The sequence below is a fragment of the Eretmochelys imbricata genome, chromosome 15 (assembly GCF_965152235.1).
Source record: "Eretmochelys imbricata isolate rEreImb1 chromosome 15, rEreImb1.hap1, whole genome shotgun sequence".
NCBI classification, from domain to species: Eukaryota; Metazoa; Chordata; order Testudines; family Cheloniidae; genus Eretmochelys; species Eretmochelys imbricata.
The window spans coordinates 26,799,708-26,813,210 of record NC_135586.1 but is presented as its reverse complement, the minus strand read 5'-3'; the positions used below and the strand labels follow the sequence as shown (position 1 = coordinate 26,813,210).

At 46.0% G+C, this 13,503-nt stretch overlaps 1 protein-coding gene across 3 annotated transcripts; it reads right to left on the bottom strand.

Annotated features, from left to right (window-relative positions):
* Positions 1 to 580: 580 nt before the first annotated feature.
* Positions 581 to 9,372, bottom strand: PSMD9 (proteasome 26S subunit, non-ATPase 9). Of its 3 annotated transcripts, none has more exons than XM_077834971.1 (6): positions 9,191 to 9,368; positions 7,556 to 7,658; positions 4,370 to 4,563; positions 3,256 to 3,357; positions 2,111 to 2,199; positions 581 to 1,013 (listed from the first exon to the last, which is right to left on the bottom strand). In XM_077834971.1, exons 1-6 carry the CDS (start codon positions 9,305 to 9,307, stop codon positions 986 to 988), a joined length of 633 nt encoding a protein of 210 aa, XP_077691097.1. In that variant the 5' UTR covers positions 9,308 to 9,368; the 3' UTR covers positions 581 to 985. The 3 variants fall into 3 exon arrangements, with proteins under 3 accessions (XP_077691097.1, XP_077691098.1, XP_077691099.1); XM_077834972.1 differs by having other exon boundaries at positions 7,556 to 7,655; XM_077834973.1 differs by lacking the exons at positions 581 to 1,013; positions 2,111 to 2,199 and adding an exon at positions 2,206 to 3,176 and having other exon boundaries at positions 9,191 to 9,372.
* Positions 9,373 to 13,503: the final 4,131 nt, after the last annotated feature.

Genomic DNA, 13,503 nt, shown 5'->3' with positions numbered 1-13,503 from the left:
GGTCTTTTAATAATTAATTGGTATGGAGTTAACAGATCAATAGGCTGCTTATAGCCATGGCTTAAAACAATCTATAACACCTTCTACACCAGTGCTTATAACCACACATAATATACTATCCATGTCTGTAATATACTTATAAGATGTATAATTTATTAATCCATTATAGCCTTTGAAACCTCAATATTAAGAAGTTGACCCTCTGATCTCTAGATATCAGTGTTGATCTGCTTCTGTCAGGTCCAAGTTTGTTCAAAACTGAGATTCTATAAAAATAACCTTTTCCAAAAATTATGACAGCTACACTAAAATCAGGTATACGTCTTTTTTTTTTTTTTTTTTTTAAGAATTCCAATAGAAACTGGTTTAAAAACAAACCAAGCCAATAAGAGTCCTCTTGCAGTGTATGCAACCCAAAAACTACAGCACAGCAAATAAAATGAACAAGAAACTCAATATACACCAAATTAAAACTATATTATAGTCCAAGCTATGAGAAATATAAAAAGCTGACCTGTTCAGGAAGGACTTTAGATTAAAAATGAATGTAAATTATCACCAACAAACAAAAACAAAAAAACCCAGCATAACTCTTTATTGGTAAATGTTACTTCCCATGAACAAACAGAAAAAAACATTCACTAAATGTTACAGAATAATTTGGCAAGGATTCTAACTAAAGAAAAAGCATGGACCTCACTTTGATCTCACACCTGATTTACATCAGTGCAAGTGAAGTCAGAATCAGGTCCTATGACTCTACAATCTATTCCTTATGAATCAGTAAAATTACTGATCATGACCAGGTGCAAGTCTGTTGAAAGCAATTCAGGTGTAGTATATGCAGCAGGCTGGAGGTCAGAGCCTCGGAACCCATCATAAACATTCCAGCTTCAGCAAGTAGATGTAGGTTGCAAAGGGAACTTTTCAAACCAGGTTGGAGTTAAAAAAGCACAAACTTTGATCTTATTGTCTTCCAAGCCAGTCATCTTTGCAAGGGGAGAATATTGCAGCTGAAAAAATGAACAGGAATAAAATTAGGTCTTCTGCATTCAATCCGGAGTAAGGAAATAGGGGGAAAAGGATTTATTTTTTTCTGGCCCCTTTGTAATCTTTGAGCTTACTACGTAAAGAGCTCCATAGCCAGACCCTTCCCCTCCAGTTAACCAAACAGAGCCCCACTCACCTCTTTAGCCTCCCCATTGGGCTGCGAGGCTAAGCCTTCCCCATTCCCAACTTGATCTCTTGATATGATGCACCTCCCCACACTGCTGCAGCTAAATCTTTAACAACTGACTTTAGATAATGTCTTTCACTGAAGGTTCTAAAAGTGATCATCAAATTTGAGAGGGGTGATCAAAGCAGAGTGAACCATGCCCAACACCACATGACAAATTAGTCCTGTCCTTAATGCAGAATCCATGGTTCTGATCCTGTGTGAAAGCCCTATCCACTCCATTAAGTGGAGGAGAATATTGCACCCAGCTGAATCTGCAGAGGAAAGATCCTGTCTCCACTATAATTCCAACAGTTTTGTGAGCCTCAGCTACAACACAGCTGTGCCCCAGTCAAAGACTGTTTTCCCCGGGGTAGACTGAAAAACCAGGTATAACAGTGTTAGAGGATCCAAACTACATCCTGAAAACATATGGGGCCCTATTTCCCACAGGCACACACATGGTACAAGTAATACTGATTGACATCAGTCCCTGCAGTGAAGAAATTATACTCCAGGGCTGTAACAAGGTTATAACAACATGGTTTGGGCCAGTCTACGCAGGAAAACCAAACCATATTATAAAGCAGGTGGGGCATAACAGGGTCCAACTGCAATTTGTATAGCACCAGCAGGTCCCCCCCCCCCCCCCCCCTTGCTAGGCAGGTCAGAAGTACCCACTTGATAATGAGCAAGGTGGCACTCAAAGACTTTGGTGCTGAAGAAAGCTAGGTTGGATTCTGCCTCAGGTAAATTCCCAGGGGAGGGCAGAAGGCTCAGGCTCCGTTCTGCTTAGCAAAGGCATCTTCCAGTTTAAGGCTGGTTAATGACATGCCTATTCATGCACTTTGCCAACCTGAACTCAGAAGCTATGGAAGAAAACAGCATGCCTACCCCAGCAGTCCTTTCCCAGCCCACTGCTTTGGTGTGAGCCCGAGGTGTAATTTCTTGCCGCCACGGATCACGGTCACACTCAGAGGTTTCTGAAATGCAAGAAAATAAACAGCACCTTCTCCTGTCAAGTTGGCCCTGCTCTCATTTCCCTGTCCCCCTAAGAACATAAGAACAGCCATACTGGATCAGACCAATGGTCCATCTAGCCCAGTATCCCGTCTTCTAACAATGGACAGTGCCAAATGCTTCAGAGAGAGTGAAAAGAACAGGACTATTTATAGAGTGATCCACCCCGTCACAATCCCAGCATTTAGTACTCAGAGGTTTAGGAACACCCAAAGCGTTGGGTTACATACCTGACCATCTTTTTAAACTCCCTCTTTTGGAAGCTGTTCCATAACCTTAATTTTTGTTGCCCTTCTCTGTACTTTTTCCAATTCTGATATTTTACTAGATGGGCTGCCCAGAACATCACGCAGTATTCAAGGCATGGATGTACCATGGGTTTACATAGTGGCCTTATGACATTTTCTGTCTTATTATGTATCCCTTTCCTAATGGTTCCTACCCCTCTGATAGCTTTTTTGACTGCTGCTGCACATTGACTGGATGTTTTCAAAGAACTAGCCACAATGACTCCAAGATCTCTTCCTTGAATGGTAACAGCTAATTTAGACCCCATCATTTTGTATGTATAGTTGGCATTATGTTTTCCAATGTGCATTACTTCGCTTTTATCAACATTGAATTTCAAGGCCATGTGGCAGAGTAACTCTTCTTCCTTCCAAGGAGAGTCAAAAGCAGCTCTCTCTAAAGCTTATCACCATTACTCCTTGATCAGCCAGCAGCAGGCACTCTCAGTAGAGACAAAGCATGATGCTTACACACCCTCCCAAATCTCTCAGCCCAGGAAAGGTCTCAACTGTTCTCCATTGGATCCAGCTGGTCTCAGGAATAGTATTGAGCAGTATAGCTATGGGGTCAACATTCACATCAAAAGCAGCAGCAGGATGAGCCTGATGTTTGGTTTCCAGAGTGGCAACTTGAGACTACTGGTGTCTTCCAACTATCACAAAAGAAAAAATATCTAACCTTCTGTTCAAAGACTGCAAATAGAACTCAGCCGAAGCTGGTAACCTGCTCACCCCTTCGCTGTGCTGCACCACGGTGGCAATATTCTGCAGTGTCTGGAAGTTGTGTGTGTCGACAGAGCCAAACTCAATGATCTCATCATCAACCTGTAATCCCTTTACGAAGAAGCAACAGGAGACTAAGCATCATTTGCCCTCAAAGATACACAACGCTTTGTGTTTATATAACATCTTTCATCCAAGGACCTTAACACACCTGGTGAACATTCATCTAGAACGGGGTGGGGAACCTACAGCCTCTGTTCCGCATTTGGCCCATTACTTAATTTCATCTGGCCCGTGCATGGGCAGGGTGTCCCATAGGCTGGGGAGGGCTGTGCCTCCCCAAACAGCCAGACATTGACCTGCCCACGCTCCACCCTGCCCAGCTCCACTTGCTCCTGTTTACTGCTGTGCAGTGTGCGGCTCCTCCAGACCCCCTGTGCTCCAGCTAGCGCTCCAGGGGCCGCCTGCCTTCCCAGCGCTCCTCTGGGACTGGGGGCCCAGCCTGGGGCAGGGCTAGGGGCCGCAGTGGCGAGGGGCTTTGGGGCTCTGGCAGGGGGGCAGAAGGGGCAGGGCTGGGGGCTTTTGATCAGAGCCTTCCTTTTAACTTCTGTGGGTCAATGACCCATGATAGCAAAAAGGTTCCCCACCCCTCATCTAGGTTATGCCTCCATTTAAGAATCTCAAAGTGCTTCTCAAAATTTAGTAGATTAAGCCTCACAACCCCCCAGGGAAATATGGGAGTAGTATTTATTATTTCTGCTACAGAGATGGGGAAACCAAAGCACATAGTGGTGACATGGCCTTACCCAAGTCATACAGTGTGTCAATTGGAGAGCTGGGGAAAAAACGAGTTCTGATTCCCACCCCCATGCCCGACCCACTAGCTAGGTGTTCTAACATGGCCACGGCTCTACAGGTTACAGCAATACATATTTTACACTGTCCAGGCTAACGAGTATAATTACGTCCACCAGGAAAGTTACAAGCACCTGGCAAGAATCTGGTTTAACAACAGGAGCTCAAACCCTGCTCCTGATTGCAGGTGAGTGGGGAGGGCCACCTGCCATATCTGGGGCCCAACTGGCAGAGATTGTGCCATTGGAAGCAAGATGACTGAACTTGCCGAGATGCTAGCAGGAGAGCCTGGTGTGACAGCATTCACTCTTGCGAAGGGCTGTGGCAGACTCGGGTTCTGATTCATTGCCTCAGCCTGAGCTTCTGCCTCATCCTTTGCCTGCTTCTCCTTCTCTCGGGCATGCAGCTGGTGGAGAGCTTTTTCCACTTGCAGCATTAGGGCCTTGTGATCATTCTGTAAACCTAAAGGCGAGAGACATTAGTGCAGAGAAGACAGGAACAATCACATTTTCATTTAAAGTCCTTACCTAACAGATGCATCTCTCTCTGGCTGAGATTCTTAGCTTTCAATTAAAAGTATTTTGTTCCTCTTAGGCCTACACTGTGAATGAAACTGTGCTAACAACCTTGTGCAGCTAGCATAGCTGTTCCTAGCTCAGTTTCCCTGTCCAGTGTGGCCACCTGAGAACCATATTAAATCTGTTAGTAACCCATGCTCCTGACTACCTATCTATGGGAGTGAGTCAATGTCCCCAAATACACTACAGGATCCACTGTGTAAGGATAACCAGTTACAACAGTCATCACCTGACAGTGCCATGGTTACAGACTGAAAGCTGTTTCACAGCCCTGCTCATAAGCAGCAGTGATACACAGTACACATACACAGTTGTGAAGAAACAGCCATGTTACAAATTCAGTAAAAATCCATAGCGTAGATAGAGAATATGGACTAGGGAGATCAATGTCCACATAAAGAACACTAAGCAACCAGGTTTCAGAGTAACAGCCGTGTTAGTCTGTATTCGCAAAAAGAAAAGGAGTACTCGTGGCACCTTAGAGACTAACCAATTTATTTGAGCATGAGCTTTCGTGAGCTACAGCTGTAGCTCACGAAAGCTCATGCTCAAATAAATTGGTTAGTCTCTAAGGTGCCACAAGTACTCCTTTTCTTTTTACTAAGCAACCAAATCCCCTTTCCATTAAATCACACGCTAAATACAACACTTATTTCTAAACAATGACTATTATAATACATTTGTCCACAAATACAAGGCAAGCACTAAATTTAAAAGGAACAATGTCAACTAGTTTTAGTTATTTTATAAAGAACACAGAAAGGTTTTACAATCTGACTGTTCTCATTAATCATTAGTAGGTGCATTAATAATGCTGCACACTGCATTTTAACAGATTCAATTTTATGACTGAGCCAGTCCACTGGCACTTTTGTAGTACCTGACCAGAGGGCAAAGCTGCTTAGAAACAAAACTCAAACTGACTCCACTATTTTTATTTTCCAAACTGAATAAAATGAAAATATTAGGGCTGTCGATTAAGCGCAGTTAATTCACACAATTAACTCAAAAAAATTAATCGCGATTAATCGCACTGTTAAACAATAGAATACCAATTGAAATTTATTAAATATTTGAAAATGTAGAAAAACATCCAAAAATATATTGATTTCAGAATAGTGTACACCTTACATTATTTTATTACAAGTATTTGCATGTAAAAATGATAAACAAAAGAAATAGTATTTTTCATTTCACCTCATAGACGTACCGTAATGCAATCTCTTTATCGTGAAACTGCAACTTACAAATGTAGAATTTTTTTGGTTACATAACTGCACACAAAAACAAAACAATGTAAAACTTTAGCTCCTACAAGCCCACTCAGTCCTACTTCTTGTTCAGGCAATCACTAAGACAAACAAGTTTGTTTACATTTATGGGAGATAATGCTGCTGGCTTCTTATTTACGTCACCTGAAAGAGAGAACAGGCATTCGCATGGCAGTTTTGTAGTCAGCATTGCAAGTTATTTACATACCAGATATGCTGAACATTTGTATGGCCCTTCATGCTTCGGCCACCATTTCAGAGGACATGCTTCCATACTGATGATACTCGTTGAAAAAATAATGCATTTTTGATTGAACTCCTTGGGGAAAATAGTATGTCTCCTGCTCCCTTTTTCCTGAATTCTTCCATACATCTCACGTTATAGCAGTCTCCAATGATGACCTAGCACATGTTCGTTTTAAGAACACTTTCACTGCAGATTTGACAAAAGGCAAAGAAGGTACCAATGTAAGATTTCTAAAGATAGCTACAGCACTCGACCCAAAGTTTAAGAATCTGAAGTGCTTTTCAAAATCTGAGAGGGATGAGGTGTGGAGCATGCTTTCAGAAGTCTTCAAAGATGTGGAAACTCTGATGTGGAAACTACAGAACCCAAACGACCAAAAACAAAAATCAACCTCCTGCCAGTGGCATCTGACTCAGATAATGAACATGTTCGTCCACACTGCTTTGGATCATTATCGAGCAGAACCTGTCATCAGCATGGACGCAGGTCCTCTGGAATAGTGGGCAAAGCATGAAGGGGCATATGAATCTTTAGCGCATCAGGCATGTAAATATATTGACACACTGGCTACCACAGTGCCATGCGAACACCTGATCTCACTTTTAGGTGACATTGTAAATAAGAATCAGGCAGCATTATCTCCTGCAAATGTAAACAAATTTGTTTGTCTGAGCAACTGGCTGAACAAGAAGTAGGACTGAATGGACTTGTAGGCTCTAAAATTTTACACTTTTATTTTTGAATGCAGGTTTGTTTTGTATATAATTCTACATTTGTAAGTTCTACTTTCATGATAAAGAGATTGCACTACAGTATGAGGTGCAATGAAGTGAACTGTATGAGGTGAATTGAAAAATACTATTTCTTTTGTTTTTTACAGCACAAATATTTGTAATAAAAAATGTGAGCGTTGTCACTTTGTGTTCTGTGTTGTAACTGAAATAAATTTGAAAATGTAGAAAACATTCAAAATATTTAAATAAATTATTAACAACAGTGCAATTAATCAAATTAATTTTTTTTATTCGCACAAATAATCATGATTTTTTTTTTAATCTCTTGACAGCCCTGGAAAATATTAAACAGCAGTAGGACGTTATTACTATAAAAACGGTTGCAATTCTGAATTTTATTAAGTTATTAATAAACTAAAGAAACTCATCCTTTTAAACAGCCTAGTTTCCAATCAATAATGTCCCTTTGCTAACAGAGTTCTCAGTTTTATTTCTTTACGTTTGCCAAGGGGAAAAACCAAACCCGATGTTTGCAAAACAAAAAGCCAAACTTCTGACAAGCGTTGTCCCCTTCATTTCGCTCAGCCCCCGCGAAGGACGACTTTTCAGGGCAGAACTGCTTACAGATAACGTTGTGCCTGGCCGCACGGACTTGGTACACGTCAACATCGGCACGCGGATACCCTTCGGCATCGACCAGCGGCTCGTTCATCCCGACTCCCTTCTGCTGCGGGGCAGAAATGCGGTCACCGACCTCGCCTCAAGAGCCCGCTCGGGTTCCCGTTTTTTAAAGGGCAAACAAACAAAAAAACGGCACCTGTGGCGTCCCCGCAGCTCGTCGATGAGGCTGAACGAGAGCGCCGGGGAACTGCAGAGTCCGAGGCTGGCACAGGCCCGCCCCGGGGCTGCAGACCCCCCCCGGCTGACACGCCTCACACACAGCCGCGCTTTGCACAGAGACCCCCCCCGCCGCCGCCGCCTGACACGCCCCACACACAGCCGCGCTTTGCACAGAGACCCCCCCCGGCTGACACGCCTCACACACAGCCGCGCTTTGCACAGAGACCCCCCCCGCCGCCGCCGCCTGACACGCCCCACACACAGCCGCGCTTTGCACAGAGACCCCCCCCGGCTGACACGCCTCACACACAGCCGCGCTTTGCACAGAGACCCCCCCCGGCTGACACGCCTCACACACAGCCGCGCTTTGCACAGAGACCCCCCCCCGGCTGACACGCCTCACACACAGCCGCGCTTTGCACAGAGACCCCCCCCGGCTGACACGCCTCACACACAGCCGCGCTTTGCACAGAGACCCCCCCCGGCTGACACGCCTCACACACAGCCGCGCTTTGCACAGAGACCCCCCCCGCCGCCGCCGCCTGACACGCCCCACACACAGCCGCGCTTTGCACAGAGACCCCCCCCGGCTGACACGCCTCACACACAGCCGCGCTTTGCACAGAGACCCCCCCCCGGCTGACACGCCTCACACACAGCCGCGCTTTGCACAGAGACCCCCCCCGGCCTAACACGCCTCACACAGCCGCGCTTTGCACAGAGACCCCCCCGGCCTAACACGCCTCACACACAGCCGCGCTTTGCACAGAGACCCCCCCGGCCTAACACGCCTCACACACAGCCGCGCTTTGCACAGAGACCCCCCCCGGCCTAACACGCCTCACACACAGCCGCGCTTTGCACAGAGACCCCCCCGGCCTAACACGCCTCACACACAGCCGCGCTTTGCACAGAGACCCCCCCGGCCTAACACGCCTCACACACAGCCGCGCTTTGCACAGAGACCCCCCCCAACACGCCTCACACACAGCCGCGCTTTGCACAGAGACCCCCCCCAACACGCCTCACACACAGCCGCGCTTTGCACAGAGACCCCCCCGCCGCCGCCGCCGCCCCCGCCTGACACGCCTCACACACAGCCGCGCTTTGCACAGAGACCCCCCCCGCCTAACACGCCTCACACACAGCGGCGCTTTGCACAGAGACCCCCCCGGCCTAACACGCCTCACACACAGCGGCGCTTTGCACAGAGACCCCCCCGGCCTAACACGCCTCACACACAGCGGCGCTTTGCACAGAGACCCGCCCCCGCCCCCGCCGGCCCCGCGCGTCCTGGCAGTGAGCCCCGTGTGCGTGAACAGACACCCCCGTGCGCGCCGGGGGGCGGGGCAGATGCAGGGCCCGGGTGCCCCCCGCCGCGCCGCGCCGCGCCCCGCCCCCGCACGCGCGGGCACTCACCCCCTCCAGCACGGCGTAGCAGGCTTTGATCTGGGCCTCGAGCTCATCCTTCCTGCGGACCAGCTCCTGCACCTCGCGCACGCTCAGCGCCTCGGGCCCGGCGGCCTCCTCCGCCATCTCCCGAGCCCAGCAACCTCGCCCGCGCGCACGCGCGCGAGCGGCTCACGCGCCGCGCCGCAGGGCGGGGGAGGGGGGCGGAGCCACGCAGGGACCCGCCCCGCCTCCCTGGGCGGTGGGCGGGGCGAGCGGGGGTGGCTGGGTGGGTGGAGCCGGGTGGAGCAGGCCCCGCCCTCCCTGAGCCAGACACACACCTGGGAGGTGGAGGTGGGCTCAGGGGGGGGACGATGCATCTGCCGCTGTGCAGGGGGGTCCGTGCCCACCTTTGATGCCTCTCCCGTAGGGCACAGAGGGTGCTGCGCCCGGAGAAGATGCATCTGTGCGGAGCGGGTGGCAGGCCCAGACAGAAAGTATCTGCTGAAATGCACCGACCCCGGGGGGGTGGGGACGGGACAAGCCACCCCAACAAGCCTGTCCCTCGTGAGGGTTTCTAAACGGAAGAACTTTGGAGTCACTTGCAAGCGCTTTAAAAGAGCTGGCGTCGCCCGGTCACTGCCTCTTTTTATATCCTTCTAGCACCTTCCACGCACCTTCCACGCCAGTTGTGCGAACATCTGGAGAGAAAAATCAGCGGGAAAAATGCTGCCGAGTTTCGGCTTCTTTGAATTCATAGAATCTCAGGGTTGGAAGGGACCTCAGGAGGTCATCTAGTCCAACTCCCTGCTCAAAGCAGGACCAATCCCCAATTTTTTCCCCAGATCCCTAAATGGCCCCCTCAAGGATTGAACTCACAACCCTGGGTTTAGCAGACCAATGCTCAAACCACTGAGCTATCCCTCCCCCCTGAATTGTGCCGCTGAATGCTCTATACCCCCGTGCAAGAGAGATTTCGTAATGGTGACAGACTTCAGGGCAGCAGGCCTTGTATGCGCTACTGTAGCTCATCATCATGTGGTACAAACGGGAGAGGCAAATTCCTTCTCAGGATCGCACATACACCCAGTTTCATTGAAGCAGTTTACATGCTTTAAAGCCTTTCCTGATCAGCTTTTCCTAGTTTTGTTGCCCGTGAATGTTTGCAGATAGCTTTTGAACTGAAGAGTTCTGCAGTGCTAGCTTAAATCAGTGCCATACGGCGGGCTGGCTGGGGGGATGTGCTTGTGGGTTTGTTTTTTATCTTCTGACTGCTGTGGAGGGATTCTTATCTTTTCAGTCTTTTAGGTAAACATGTTTTTAATCAGTTTCATGAGAGAAACACTGTTCACTTCTGTAGGTTCCCAACATCAGCTCCTGCAAGAGCTGAAAAAGTGACCATTATGCTGCATGTTGTCAAACTTTTAGACCTTGGCTGTTCTGTACGTCTACTTTCTAGTTTGTGGCATGATGGAGGCTCTTAGGGGCATGTGTTTTTGTTTTGTCAAGGTTTTTTATTTGCAAGAAATCTCATAACAAGGATGACTGGAGCTTTGATTATTTCCTTGTTGGGCGGAGGAGAGAATGCTTGAATTGATTTGACTTTGAACTGAAAAGGAAAATGGGATTTCAGCCAAATATAATAAATATAGTCAGAGATGACAATTTTTTCTTACTTGTCTGGACAGAAAACACCATGCTAAAGAAGTGTGCTTGAACTCTGGCAGACAGCTAGGCTAAGCCATAGTCCGATAGGTCTCTCCTCCCACTCCGGTTGGGTTGCTGGTGAGTGTGGTTTGAGGGAGGGTGGGGAATGAAGAAAAAAAGAAAATGTTTTCTTGGGGCATGCCTGACACCAGCTCCAGTGCTCACACAGGCACAGCTGTGAGACAGCTCTTCTTGTTGGGCTTGGACAATCTGGTCCCTGAGGAGACAACAGTGTGAACTGATGGAAGGACTCAGCAGAAAAAACAAACTCAGCCACAGTCAGCTGTGTCTTTCCCTTACTAACAAATCAAACAAAATTAAGAAGGAAAAGCGAGAAAACATAAAACTCCTTAGCTGGGGTTCAGCTGAGTCCTATGACCTCAGCCCTGTCCTTGCCAAAAGTATTCTCTCCTTGTCTCCCAAGCAGCCCCTCAGCTCCTGTGTCAGAGGAGAGGACCCATGTTTGCTGGGGCCCAAGTTGACTGCCTGCAACCTGTCACACCTTGGTTATAACATGTTTATTTCTGTCCACACAGGGAAGAAGAAACCGTATTATAACAGGGTTTACCAGTTCCATGAGGGGCGTGATTTTCCTCTAATTGGTGTCAATCAGATATAATGGTGGAAAGCATTGGTGTACACTGCACAGCCATCAAATAATAAATTTTGATCACTGCTATTCTATTCTAGATTTGAAACAGCAATCTAGAGCCGAAAAGCACCCTTTCCCACTGCCAATTCCTTGAGCAATCCACGGCCACCCTCAAGTAAGGTTTCTGTTTTTATAATCTCTCTGCAGCAAACATCTGTAGAGGCTGGTACTGCCAGAGCCCTGCTTCAAGGAGATGGTACCTGATGTGTGGTCCACAGACTAAGCTCAGTGAAATCTGGTGTTAATCAGAGTATGAAGTTACTCTGGGTTTACACCACAGTCTATGAGAATCTGGCTCCTTCTTTTAGGCTTTCCTTAGATAATCTGACTCACAGGTACGCTGCAGGGTATATGAACTCCAGATACTATTCCCTGCACAGCTCATTTCATCATGTCTTACCCTATGGGCAGAATGATTCAAATCAAGTAAACCAATTCAAACCAAGTAAATCATTTTAGTTTACAATCTAGAGAAGGTGGAGTCAGGGAGGGGCTTTCTCTCCTCCTCTTGCTATATTAAATGCATTGAAAGAGTCTGACTGTCTCTTGGTGCTATCACATTCAATCAGGTTACAAAAATGGTGAGGTTGAGAAATTTTTTTTTTTGTTTAAATTTGCTGCCAACACACTGTGGAGGTAAAAGAGTAAATCTCCCACTGTGCTTGGATAGATTTATTTCTGCACAATTACTCTCAGTACTGTTTATGCTTTGAAAAGCTGGGCTTTTCATATTTATGTTTCAAGTAGTTCAGAAAATGTGTTTTCTAAAAACTGACCTGATGGATTACAGTTTTCTGGTGATTAGTGTACATTTTTGAAATGTGAATATGTCTCTCTTTTTTAATTCTCTCTCTTTAGACAACTTACACGGACAAAGGAGAAAAGGTAAGAATACAATTGCATGGAATGGGTTTATATTCCCTCCAGCGAAAGACTGGTACTGTTACTGCAACACTGATCATATTAATTTCTTATTCATTGATTGCCAGGTAGGATTAAAAGCAAAAAGGCGCTCCAGTTTTATAGTGTTGAAACACTGCTTATATGTATAGTTTTCCTTCTCTGTAAATTGCAATTAATGATGCAAATCCTTTTTCTTCACTTTTTTGGGGAGGGAGGAAGGAGAAATGTAAGAGTAGTGACATTTACCAAGGAAAATCTAACTCTTCCAAGTCTAAACATAAGCATGCTTTATTGTATTATTTCTCACTAATGACTCTAAATATATTTTCAAAACTTTTTTTCAAATTTAAAGCATTTTAAAAAAATACTGATACATACAGCAAAATTATGTTTTGTTGCTAAATACTATACCACATAACACAGATTTATTTTATATATTTTATGCAAAGTACATGCACAAATAATTAACAGTGATTAAAAATGACAATACAGAAGACAGCAGATGTCAAATCGTAGGCAAGGAAGAAAAGCTGTTTATTAAAGTAGTGTTTGACCAAATAATGTTATGAAATACTCCAAATAAATTTGTTAAACTCCCAAACTGTAATTTGGACCCACATTTGAAGTTGGGTAAGAGCTTTCCTCAATGAGAATTAATCTTTAACATAACAAGGTTAACAAACTCATACTGGATCCAAACAATTGTGCAGGTTGTTTGAACTGTGGCACAAATTCTAGTTTCCATTATTCTCTGCAACCCGTCCCCATTACAATCTGCGTAACTCAGAGCAGAATTTGACCCGTTGGCTTGATTCTGTTCTCATTTGAACGGATTTTACATGTGACTTAATTGACTTAAGTGAAAGCACTCCTGATTTGCAAGGCTGGGAGAACAGAATCAGGTCTAGCAGTGACAGACAAAGCAATGACTGAATGGATTGGCTGCTGTGTGTTCTTCACTCCACAGAGGACCCCAAAATATTATTTTCCAGAATCATGAGGGGAAAGTACCCCACTGTAAATTATTCATGGAATTTTTTTCCAGCTTTGCTCCTTCCTGGCTTGTGAATATTTTAGTAGC